Source organism: Kryptolebias marmoratus, linkage group LG9 (assembly GCF_001649575.2).
Source record: "Kryptolebias marmoratus isolate JLee-2015 linkage group LG9, ASM164957v2, whole genome shotgun sequence".
Classification (NCBI taxonomy): domain Eukaryota; kingdom Metazoa; phylum Chordata; class Actinopteri; order Cyprinodontiformes; family Rivulidae; genus Kryptolebias; species Kryptolebias marmoratus.
The window spans coordinates 24,269,622-24,282,397 of NC_051438.1; the positions used below are offsets into that span (position 1 = coordinate 24,269,622).

Genomic DNA, 12,776 nt, shown 5'->3' on the forward strand with positions numbered 1-12,776 from the left:
AGTTCTGATGGCTATCATTACTTTCATTTCCTACTCTTAATTTGTATTTTTTTGTCAATCTGTTTTCTGTTATTTCAACTTCCTCTGCTTTTTACCAATGTCCTGTCAGACTGTTTGTGCTTTGGCAGAAACACTTGTTCCTTCATTTTCTATCTCCACTTTCCCCTGGCACAAATTCTCTCTCTGCTTGTGATTGTTCATCAAATAAAACCACATATTGAGGAGTTGGTTGCAATAATAAAAATAACATAAAAAATCATGTTTTGAGCTTTACATGTAATCAATAGTCTTTAACAGAAATCTATTTTCTGAAGGATGTGGCTAGTTGCTTCTAATGAAGAAATATCTTAAATAATAACTGTGCTGCTTCTAACTTTGTTGGCTGGTAAGTTATTAGAAGGAAAAAGGCAAGGATAAAAATAAAAGCAAATATGGAAGGATGGTAAAAACCAAAGCAGAGAATGAAAGTTCAGCTTTTGCAATTCTAACGTTATATTTATTCACACAGGGAAACAGATCAGCCATGCAAACCTGAAACACAGCCATGCCATAGAGCAAGTTATATAAAGAATATTCTCTCAAGCATTTATCTTAAAATGCTTTCCAACACTACACAGTAATGTACAAAGCAAACAGCAAGATTGTAATAACTAGAGTTTCTGTTTAAAATCTTGTGAAGAATTTGAATATTTGCTGGTAGTTAAGCAGTCAAGTTGAACATGGAGGTTTTTTTTTTTTACTGAGGTTTGGCATCACAAAGCAATGGATTTAGTTGTTGCTCTCTGTTTTGCTTTTTGTACAAATTCTAATCATGTATATGTGCAACCACATGGCCAGTGCAACAAACAAAAATCATCAGCACTTACACATCAGTTGCCCCAAGTAAGTCATTGGGTTACGCAAGAAAATAAGCAAAAGAAGGAAAGCGAGTAAAGTTGTAAGAAAAAAAAAGAAAAGAAAAGCAAGAATGACTGTAAGCTGGCAAAAATGTGTTATTTTTGTAACAATTTACAGTATCAAAAAACTTTGCTTTTCAAAACTATTTTGTGTAAAAATTAAAACAACATTATAAAAACCTAATCCATAAATTTTGGAGAGAGCTGTTGACTAAAACGAAAACGGCAGGAAACCAACACTGGCAAAGCTGTAAAAAACAAGTGTTTTAAGAAAGTACTGATACTTCACAGCGATATACATACTTTAGTGTCAAGTTGTTTATCTATATAGCATTTTTTTTCAAACCTAGTTATTACAGTCATGTAACATAAGTCAGATAAATGCAAGCAAACAGTCAAAATGGTTAAACGCTAGTTTTTGCTCCAAGGTGTGTGATTGGCTGGGAGAGGCATGAAGGTGTGTGCTGGGCGGTCCCTGGCGCTTGACGGAACCATGTGATGTCACAATAGGCGGGGCCACATGGTTAGATCAAGCACAAGAGACAGCTGCACGAGCCAATCAGCATAAAGGTCCACACAGGAGGAAGGTGGGGCAACAGAGAGCTGCACCAATCAGTCAGGGGAGTAGGGTCCATACAGGACAGGAGAGGCAACAAACAGCTGCAGATCCACACAGGAAGGAGGCAGGAACAGAGAACTGCCCACAAGCAGCAAAAATATCCACACAGGTCCAGAGAAGAACAGAGATGCAGGGAGAGGCATGGGACTGCAGATAGGAAGGACTGAAGCAGAGATAACAGCCATAACCAGCTTTGGGAGAATTTAATTTATCTAGTTAGCCTGATTACTTCCAAGGGTAAAGCACCAATATCAGTTATCTGCTTTCTACTGAGTAAGCTCAAAATGTAGCAAATGTGCACTTTGGTTAAAGCCCTTAAATGTTTAATGGTAATAAATATGTCAGTAACAGTGTGTCAGTTTTGAAAAAAATAAAGAAGGGGGGGGTCTTGGGAAAGTAATGGTACAAATGGTACAGGCAAACTGTATTGATGTGAGTAACTAAGGCATCAGTGATAGACATATTTCAAATAATTTGAAGAAAAAGGGGTGTTTTCATATATTTTGTGTCCATTTCTTGTTTCAACATAGTAGCTGCTGATGTATTTTAAAAAAAAAAAGTTTTACAGAGACCCTGAACAGCACAAGTGAAGTGCATATCATCGAGTTTATTGTTCATTGTAGGAGAAACGCTAAAGACCTTTCAATCAAATCATGCTTCTGCCTATTAAGGAAAATAACACAATTTATATGAAGTTACTCGGTTTCACACGCTCACAAAAGTGGGCAATCACAGTCTATGGCCTCTCCCTGCTGAGTTAGTGATTGTGCTCTTTCAGAGTACATCTGCGTTGTAATAAGTAACACCCATGGCTCGTATGAAAGAAAATAACAGTAATAATGTTGTATCACACAGAGAGAAGCGGGAACTGTTATGTGAATGTTTGTTTGTTTAGTAAACAAAAATTCAGTTCTCTTTACACCCACCAATAAACTGGAGTTTATTGAATATTTAATATTTTGCCTGCTGACATTTTTCATTGTATCTAAATATTGTGGAAATGTTTGATTTGTATAAATGTCTGTTCCAGTTGTGTGTGTACAACTCTATCTCATCTAAATTCCTTTTATGCAAACAGATGATTTAGAACAGGATTAATGATTAATGAGGAAATGATGTTTAACAAACTCATGAAGCTACAAATGATTTATTATTGAACGTATCATGAAGACTGTTAGTGTCAGTTCAATGACATTTTTTCCTCTAATCAATGTAGCAACATCAACTTGAAGTGGTAATGCTTTGTTATCATCAGAGAAATCCACAAGCAGTTAAAACAACATTTATTACCAACCCTAAACAAATTATTTGCAACCTAAATAAAAGAAAGAAAACTTTGATGTCTCGAACTAAATGCAATGTGACATCAGAGTTCATAAATGTGCTGTTTTATTCAGCATTATATTATTTATTTAGGTGCATCTGTGTGAAGTCATTACTTACCTGTGCACCTGAACTTCTTCCCTTTGACCTGGCTGATTCGTTTGTTAGCCAGCCTTCTGGGGTGGCTGCAGCGAGCCCCACTGGTCTCTATTGGGTTGTCAAACAGGTAGTCAGCCAGCCACTTCAGGTGACAGTCACACATAAAGGGGTTCTGAGCCAGATGGCTGTTAGAAAGAAAGGTGAGAGAAAAAAGGGGGATATTACATTGTCAAAAAAGAAGAGGACTGCAAAGTCATGGCAGTTGTCTCTGTGATTGTGTTTTAGGTGTGAATATAATAAAAAATATTTTTAAAAAATCAAAAACATTTTTCAGACTCAACCTGTATTGGCATTGTTCACTTAAACAGTTGCTATCTGGTAATACAGTCTTTATTTACTGTTCATATTCTGTTTTGAATTTAAAGATCAAGCAGAGAAAAGAGCAACCACACACAGCCATTTTTTATTGAAGTATTTTTTTATCTGAATTATCATGCTTAGATTACAGTATGCTTGAGACTAACTGATACATGTGGCTGTTTTTGTTATACATTAATTTACTTTGAACAACTTTGACTTTAAGACCTAGAAATGAAAACATCACATTTAAAATTTCTTTGAGGACCTTAAAGATGTCTGAAATTAGCTTCTTCTTCACCTGACAGAACCAGCCAAATATAATGAGGTCACTGCTGTATGTGGAACCATATTACTTCAGATTCTGAGACCTGAGCATGTTTGACATTTCATATAAAAGTTGAAACAATTAATCTACTATCCAAATAGCTTCTGGTTGCTGTAACCCACATCTTTATCACATGCTTGTAAATAATTGTGTTGCAAAAACAGCAAAGGAAGCAAATAAACTCAAGATTTCAATCCCAATTCCCTAATTCTACTGTTTCTTTGCAAACCCAAGGTCAGCTCGGCAGGCACTCTCATGCCAGAGAGAATACCCAGTATAATCCCACCAGTATCTTCTGCCTCATAATCTCCTCTTGTATGAACCTTCCCTGAATACCAAAGGAGGCATCCAGGTGATCAGCCGTCAGTAATTCACAGTTTTCAGAACATAGTCTTTGTATACTTACAGTGTCTTGATGGAGCGCAGAGGAGCGAAGAGTCCTTTACTGATGGTTTGCAGCTTGTTGTCATACAGTGACAGAAGGTTAAGGTTCTGTAGGTCTTGGAAAGCGTTGACTCTCAAACAGTTAATTTTGTTGGCATTCAGCAATCTGAAACACACAAGAATATTTTTTTTAGTTTTGCATTTTGTTCACTTATATGAATTAAATATCTTTTTTCTGAAAAAAAAAAAAAAATCACCAGCTAACTTCACTGTCCTTTCCTTTACATTATTTCTTCCACNCCCCCCCCCTCTCCACACATAGTCATGATTATATTTTTTCTGCCCATGACACATAAATCTGAAAATTGTGGTTTTATATTTTTTCAGTTCCTTTTCTCTGGCAGGAGGGGGAATATCTTCCGTTATATGTGTGAGAGTAATATCTCGTTTTGATGGGAGAGACAGATGGTGAGGAGAAAAAGGAAGGGGGCTGAGAAAATATATAAGAATGGGAATGGAGACAAATAATGAAGTGAAACAGTGAAGGGACAGGTGAAAATTTAATTTGGAGTGACACAGGTGTACATTTAAGTGAAGGAGACTGACAGGTAAAATGGAGGAGAATGGCAATGGGAAATAAGAAATGTGATAGAGGGATTAAGGAAATGACAAGAAAAGTTTTCACCTCTATCCCTCTTTCTGTTTCTGTTCTTTCATACCTGCTCCTTGTTAGCTAATGTAACCGACTTGTCAGGTTTTTCCCCTGCACTCCTACAATTACTCTTTTCTTGCTCCTTGTCTGTGACATTTTCCACCTTTTTTCTCATCTCTCACTCTCAACATTCTCTTGTCTCCAGCTGGATTCTCTGTTTTTATTCTTTTCTCACATGTTCAACTGCCTCCTCTAGTCCTCTTCTCAAGTGACAAGTGAGTAACTCGGTGCTTGGTACAGCAGCTCAGCTTAATTATCTCAAGTCATTCTAACGAGCACCTGCATTGGCACAACCTGTTTATACGTCCACGCACACAGGTGATACACACACCCGCATGCTGCTCTGCGACATATCCACGCCTCATTAGGCAGCTCACAGGGGGAACTAATTACTTGAAACTGCACCAGTAAAACAAAGCAGCACATAAAACATCAACAGCAGACCAGTAGTGGTACAAAGCAATAAACACATCCTTGCCTAGCAAAGTTTAATTTATAGTCACAACATGAAATCGGAAAATACCATCATTCTTGTGGGGCTGATTGACTTTTTGGACGTGGGAGGTTTTCTCATGTCAGAATTAAAATATTAAATAACACATTCCTTCCTTGTGCCTGCTGAATATGTGCCAACACCCCCAGGCACTGTCCTTTTACAATGAGCAAAGTAAAAAAGAATAACTAGCCACTTAGAACTATATTTATTCATTGAATAATTCAGTCACAAATGCACAGAAACTATACTAAATTATCCTATTATGGGACCATGCATGCATGTATGAATAAATATGAAGCATTCAGTGTTCTAGTGTTTAACGTTTTATTCCTGCAGCATCATTAGATCTGAGGCAAAATGCTTTTCCAATAGGGGCTGGTAAATGGTAATGTCACATCACACATACTGTGATATCAACACTAATTTTCTCTCTTTCTGCTTCAAATTACTCTCTTTTCTAGTATTTTCTGCCTTTGTGTTTCTCCACATCTCTTTGCTTCCTTACATCAACAGTAGATCATTTTCAATCTTTCAGTATCCATTCATCTATCCATTAAATTAACTATTCTTTCACTCCCCCACCCTTTCATTCTTTCTGTATTTTGCTATGCATCCAAATGATTCTGTAAGCCTGTAAAAGGTGTTTGTGGGTTAAATTCACTCATCCTCATTCTCTTTGCTTCACTTCACTTTACGACGGAAAAGCCCAGAACATTAGCTGCTTCTGCAGCGGACTGCGGCATTTGCAAGGACCATATGCCACATCCACTACTTATGTAGCAGTTATAGAATTTTTTACAACATGCTGAACCAGCGTTGCAGTTAGACTTTACCCATGAGGAATTATTCACAGAATTAATAGTTTTCCTGCTGGAAAACACTACAGTGTTGAAGAACAATGAAAGTTTATGTTTTCTATTACAGTATTTGTTCCATGTTGAACATTTTAGGAATGTCTTCTCTATGGACGTGTGATAAAGAACAGACGGAGGGTTAAAGCATCAAGAAGGGATTTTGCAGCAGTGCTTTTATTGCAGTACAGTGGCGATCAGTAGGACTTCAGCCTTGCATAGCCACACCTATTCTCCACAGGCACTGGAGACAATAGTCTTATTGAACCAAATTAACATTTTGATGTAAAAGAAAAGACACACTGATTGGTTTTCTATTTCATTAAGCAATCACAATTGTCTGAAGCAGCAACAAGCCAGGATGGAGTAACAGCACTTGTAAAATAGTGTCAAATAGGACCACATTTTTTGGGGGGAGTAAGCAGGCAAAATGGTTTGATAAAAATCTTAATTAAAGTTGATTTTCTTTCTGGCATGTTTCCACAGTTATTGGTTTCAGTTTTATTATTATTCATCTACAAGGGTTCAGGGATAAGTATAATGTCCACATCTCTTATATAATTTTTATACTGAATGCTTTTTAAGGAGTTGGGACATGTGTACAAATATGAAAGCCCAGTTCTGTCTAGGAACAAACAAGCAGGTAATAGGCAACAATTATCATTGGTGATGGCACTTAAATAATTTGCTTTTATTTGTCAGAAGTCAAGTTTGAGTCTTGGAAAAACATATTCATGTCCTGTTGTTTTACCTTCAATATCTTTAGTTAATATTGGTTCTTGAATGTGTCTCCTGTTTTGTTAAATAACCTTTCTTTGCGTTCACATAGGTTTGGAAATCAGGCCACAAAACAAACACAGTTTGCACTTTTTGAACAGCTTTTATTGGCTGCTATTTTCTAAAAGTGACTGAAGCTACATAGATTTTTTCCACCATTATGCTGCAGACCTTTACTGAGTAATGCATTTCAAGGTTTGCTGAAGGGAAACACAAATACTTAAAGGTACACAAAAACAACAGACCAGGGACACTACTCACAGAAGCTGCAGTGAAACCAGTCCATCAAATATTCCTTTCGGGAGCTCAGTAATCTTATTGCCGTACAGGACCCTGCAACACAAAACAATACAACAATTAGTTTACATAATATACAAAGGAAACCTGGTAACACTAAAGTCATTCATGGCTCAGAGGAATACCTATACAGATTGAGCTATGAGTACTACTGTTAGTTCTTTTACTTGAAGGTTTTAAAATGTGTTGAGTACAATATCCTAAAATACCTGAAGTGTGTAAAGAGTCTAATGTATTATTTATATTTTTGTAGTTAGCTTCCATTACACTGATTACAAATATTCAACTCCACATAAAGTGAGATAAGCCCTAAATATATTTGCTCGATAGGAAAATCCTCATCACACTAACTCAGCTCGAGAACCTCTGATGAAGAATCATCATGCTGTATTCAAAGACAAAAAAAACATCTTCAATCGTTGAATCAAGAACATGCAGCTATTTCAATTTGAGACTTTTTTTTCGCTGTAACTAAACTCCTCTGGATCATTAATGTTTCTTACTGCAGTTGCAGTCATATACTTTGCTCCATCACACCACTGCGAGTTTCTAGAGCAGAAGATCTGCTCTGAGTGACATTACTGTACAGCTGAGTTGGCTTGGTGCATGTGCACATGTTTGCGTGTTCAGCGAGTTCACCTTGTCTGGCCCTTTATGTATTACTGTTTCTCTCATTTTCATGCTACAGATTGATTCAAATTAAACTGCCTGCCATGTTCTTATCACATTTACCCTTATAGATACACACAAAACAGCTCTCAAAGACACATGCACAACACAAAAGCTGCTGTGTTGTGTTCCACTTGTCAACATCAACTGTGAACATATTTTTATTAGCCAGATGTCTGAAATTGCAAACCTTTGTTTACATTTCTGTGTATGTTTGCATATATTTATGCCATACTTACAGAGACGTGAGTGAACGAAGTCCACTAAAAGCATCCGCAGCAATGTCAGAAATCTGGTTCTTACTTAAGTCACTGGGGAGAGAATGAGATTACTGTAATGCACAGTAATGGGGTTCATTCTGCGTGAATGTCCTAGAACTGTCTGACAAACGATCATGCCAGAATGCATCAGCTGAGGTCAAGGCAGAAGGACAAGAATCAGGAAAAAACCAGAGGAGGAGCAGAGCGTGCGAGTAAATGAGGTAGAGAAAGAGAGAGTGATGGGCAAAGAGAATGAAAAGAAAACTAAAGTGACAGGACAGCAAGAACAAGACGGAGGAAGAGAAGCTGGTTGCAGTGGCATGTTAAGTGCAGTTCATATCATTCACTGCTGTAAGATATATTATTAAACTCTGCTGCTGAAGTGAGGTTAAAACTCCATCTGTAAGAACCCATGGGTCCTTACAACCGTCTACAACTATGCACGTCAAGTTTTTTCATGTAATTACATGATAAGGGTATTTTTTCCACCGCTTAATGTCTGTAAGTTATTGATCTAGTTGTAATTACCATTTTAATGCATTTATTTGACAAAACAATGAATAAATATCAGACTATTTATTTTGTAAAGAGCTTAAGATAATTTATTTAAAGGAATTGTGACAGATAAAACATTACTGACAGCCTTCTGGAAAATAAAGTCATAATTTTTTTAACTGAGTAATAAAAGCATTAATAATGAAGGAAAAATTATTAAAACATGTGACTTACATTCTTTTGAGTTTCTTGTAGGTCGAAAAAGCTCCTGGTGGGACACTTTTGATCAAGTTTTGCTCCAAACGACTGGAAAAAATCAGAAAAAAAGAGACAGAACAGAGTTATTTGATTGTTAACAACATTGTTTAAGTAAAATTAAAATTACCATTAAATAACACATTGCAAAAACATTTCTGAAAGCCTTTGATTGCAGCTTTTTGCAGCTGACATATTAGGTTCATTTTTGCTCCTTTTTCAGGTTACTATGAACACTGTTCTCCACACAACAACATAAAAAGTTTGAAAGATTACTCTCCTAATCAACATCTATATAATTCTTCTGTAGAATGATCTGCGTTGTCTACTGAATCCTGTCAAGGTCAAAGAATTTGAAACACTAAAGTTTTGCAGCTCAGCACTTAGCATGTATGATTTAAATCAGTTTAATCTGGGTGTAGACAAAAAAGATTACTCTGGCAACCAACTAAGTGCTGACCACAATAGTTGCCATGCTGACAATGCATTAGTGGTTCAAAAAGTAAGCAACACACATGAATGTTAGGTGACATAGTACGGCACGAGTGTTGTTTATGGCTAACATATTATGCCTAACCACACAGATATTTTAGTCTAAGTTAAACATGGCAGGACTGTTTTATAGTCTATAGTACATAGAAAGAGTACATTAACATTCATTAATTTTCATTCATACTTTTTAAATATATTTCCATTTCCAAGCTAGAATGCATTTATGAATATTTTCTGGGTTTCCAAACTTTTTAAGGGTGAGGAAATTTATTACATCTCGATTTTTGGAAGACAGAAGACTCATTACAACACACTGGTAGGTTTACTCTATTACCATGTGGTGACCCACAGGCACAGAGTCCATTTAGGGGTATTATTTTTTGTTATCTGGGGGTACAGACAAAATAACAATCTATAGATAGATTTTTTAGATCACCTCGTTGTAAAAACAAAAAGAAAGGGATGCAGGCAGAAAATGAGTTGTAAAGAAGGAAATAAAACATTTATGAGCAAAAAGATAAAAAAAATGAGAGGATGGAAAGAGATATTAGAGTAATACAAAAGGAGGAGGAGGGATGGCCAAGGAGAAATCAGAGGAGTGGAAAAGTGTGAACAACAGGAGAGGAGAGGAAAAATTAGAGAAGTGGTGGATGTGGTGAGGTCCCAAGGCCAGCCACAGGGTCAGCTGTCAGGATGATAAATGAAAACTAATCCATCCTTCTTCTTCTTCTTATCCTTCTCTTCTGCCTCCACTCTGTCCAGCTCTTTACCTCCACTTTCCTTTTCTTATATTTGCTTTTTGTGCTCCTTTACTTTTGTATCTCTCAATCAACATCATGAGTGTTCTGCGATGATGTTGGCTCAAAGTTTAGTTTTGATCACATTTTGAGGGAATAAATGCAATTTAGTTCAATTTATTAAACCGATTCATGACTGCTATCAAGTAGCAGTCCTACATTGGATTTTTAAATTAAACACTTACTGTGCAATATGTGGTTTAGGTTTCGAAACACAACACTACACACTACAGGTATCTGTTCTTTGGCCTCAAATATTTTGGCACTTCATTCCCTTTGCAGCCAGCTTCACTTTATTTTTACCAAGGGGTCAAAAACAATTAAGCATGTACAGATACTGACAAAAACAATCTGCACACACAACATGTTACAAATTATATTAGAGAGCCGTTAAACAAGGTCGAGACAAAGACACTCAGAGGATCAATATTAAACTACATAATAGAGAGAACACATTTGAAAAACTATTTTCAAAGGATCTAGAAGGTGAAAGGAGGAAGACATGACAAATGAAACAGGAGGATTTTGGCAGAGTGGGTCAGATTTACACACACTTACAACTGACTCATACAAATCTCTCCCATCTTGTATTTAATGCAACATGAACAATATGGTACTAACACAAACACACGCAATGGCCCCATAGTCTTTACATTTGACTGGAGGAGTCAAACGCATACACATCGTTTGACTGCTGTTGTTGTGTATATACACATGCTTGTATGTTTGGTAGTGATCTCTGCCACCGACATCTAGAAAGATGACTTTGTCTCCATTAAAGGACTGACAATACATCATCCTATTAAACTCTATTGTTTCTGGCTGAAGCATCAACATTTATCATAATTGATCTGATGCTAATTCTGTTGGTGTGTCCTTGTGATTTCATACAAAGTGCTGTTAACTGTGTCTGTTGTATTTTCCACTCACCAAATATGTCTGTTTACATTTACATTTGTATTCTTGTTGATTTTTTTCTTTAACAAGAAATGTATTTGTCTACATTTCAGTGTTTGTGTTGTGTATTTGTGGGTGAGTGTCTTTACTTATGCTAGGGAAGTATTGCAATCTTGGTGTAGAAATGTGGTAGGGAATTGCTCCTTTAGTCACAGAGCAATCAAGCAGCTGTCCTCTGTGCAAACAGGCAGGGGACAGCGATCAATACGGATATCAAACATGTCCCTCGATGGGGTGTATGTGCTTGCAAGTGTATCAGAAAGTGTGTGTGCCTAAACTTGTACAAGAAAAGCAAAATAATGAGAGTAAGAGGAGCAAAAAAATGGAATTTGGCTACAGCTTGCAAGTCATTGCCACTAAAAAGCAATTTAGGTTAAATGTTGATTCTTAGAGTAATCATGGTGTATCTAGAGGTCTTAGGACTGTAAGTTAGTTGTTTGTGAACATATATGCTTGTTTGCATCACAGTTGCGTAAAATTCTTTTAACCTCTGAGTCAGATGTTTAAAGACATTTATTTAAAATAATAAAGGGATGTAAATAAAGACGGCTCCCTTACATCTCCATGATGCCCTCTGGGAGATTTGCTGGTATCTCAGTGAGGCCTTTACGACGACAGTCCACGATGTTGTTGTTACAGCTGCAGGTTGGTGGACACACGGCTACCTGAGGAGCACACGTCCTTGACTCTGTCTGAGCTGGACCTGCAGAAAGCAACAATTTTAGTCTCTTGTGATGTTTTGTGTGTGCATGTGTGTTTTTGATGCATAAAAAGTCTTTCGTGGAAGCATGCAATCTTTTGATATTGAAACGGGAAGAAGCTGAATACTAATGTTTCTCATTATTTGGTCAAAATATGCACATAAAATATTGCTAGATATGAGGAAGAGGAGATTAAATATGCAAAAAAAAAAGTGGCTGAAAAAACAAGAGTGAAGGCAAAAAAAGAAAACAACATGTAACAAAAGGGAAAGGTTCCAAATGCAGAAAGCAGTAACATGACAAAAGAAAGTAAAAAGAAACAGGTTCACTAATGACACAGAGTGAGAAATGAGACTGAGAACAAGTGGTCCTTTATAGAACATGTGAGCAGAAAGATTCCGGCTAGTAGAGAGAAACAGCAGCCTGGCACTTTATTAGTACAGACAGCTGAATCAGAAGCCAATAAACATTGCCTTTACTATCTGTGGCTGATAACACTACCAATCTTATGCTGACCTTTCAGCTGATTACATGCTGAACACAGTGTAATTTTTTTTTTCAGTATTACAAATGAAACCCTAAAGTCTCAGAAGAGGACAACAACACAGTTTCTTCTAATGGCCTTTAGGTTTATCACATTCTTCACATTGCTATTTTTATGTTGACAAAACAATAATCAGAAGCACAAAGTGTGATTGTTCTTGACTTCAATGTCTAAATAAGTAATATAAAAATTAAAAAATATATATTTTCTTGAACCTATTGCTCTTTCCAAATGTACAGTTGCTTTATTATTATAGTGCAGCTGCAGAGCAGAAACTAGTATTTTAATTTTTTTTTTCCAAATTCAGTGACCATTCACCAGCAACGACTGAGGTAGATTTCAACATGTGTTTTCCTACCTGCAGTTTGGCTAGTTTGTTGTTGAAGCAGCTCTTGTTGTCATTTAACTGCCTCTCCAGTGCATCTCTCTCAGGCAGACTCCAGCTCCATCCTCTTGGACTGCAGCTG

The 12,776-nt window shown here is 36.7% G+C and overlaps 1 protein-coding gene across 2 annotated transcripts in view; it reads right to left on the reverse strand.

Moving 5' to 3' along the window:
• Positions 1-12,776, reverse strand: part of slit3 (slit homolog 3 (Drosophila)) — a 222,331-nt gene that overhangs the window by 44,586 nt on the left and 164,969 nt on the right. For both annotated transcript variants that reach the window (XM_017417474.3, XM_017417476.3), the window contains 6 exons: positions 11,623-11,767; positions 8,798-8,869; positions 8,048-8,119; positions 7,104-7,175; positions 4,029-4,172; positions 2,959-3,122 (listed from right to left, as the gene is read on the reverse strand). In XM_017417474.3, coding sequence (XP_017272963.1) covers positions 2,959-3,122; positions 4,029-4,172; positions 7,104-7,175; positions 8,048-8,119; positions 8,798-8,869; positions 11,623-11,767 — 669 coding nt within the window. The remainder of the gene's footprint in view (positions 1-2,958; positions 3,123-4,028; positions 4,173-7,103; positions 7,176-8,047; positions 8,120-8,797; positions 8,870-11,622; positions 11,768-12,776) is intronic.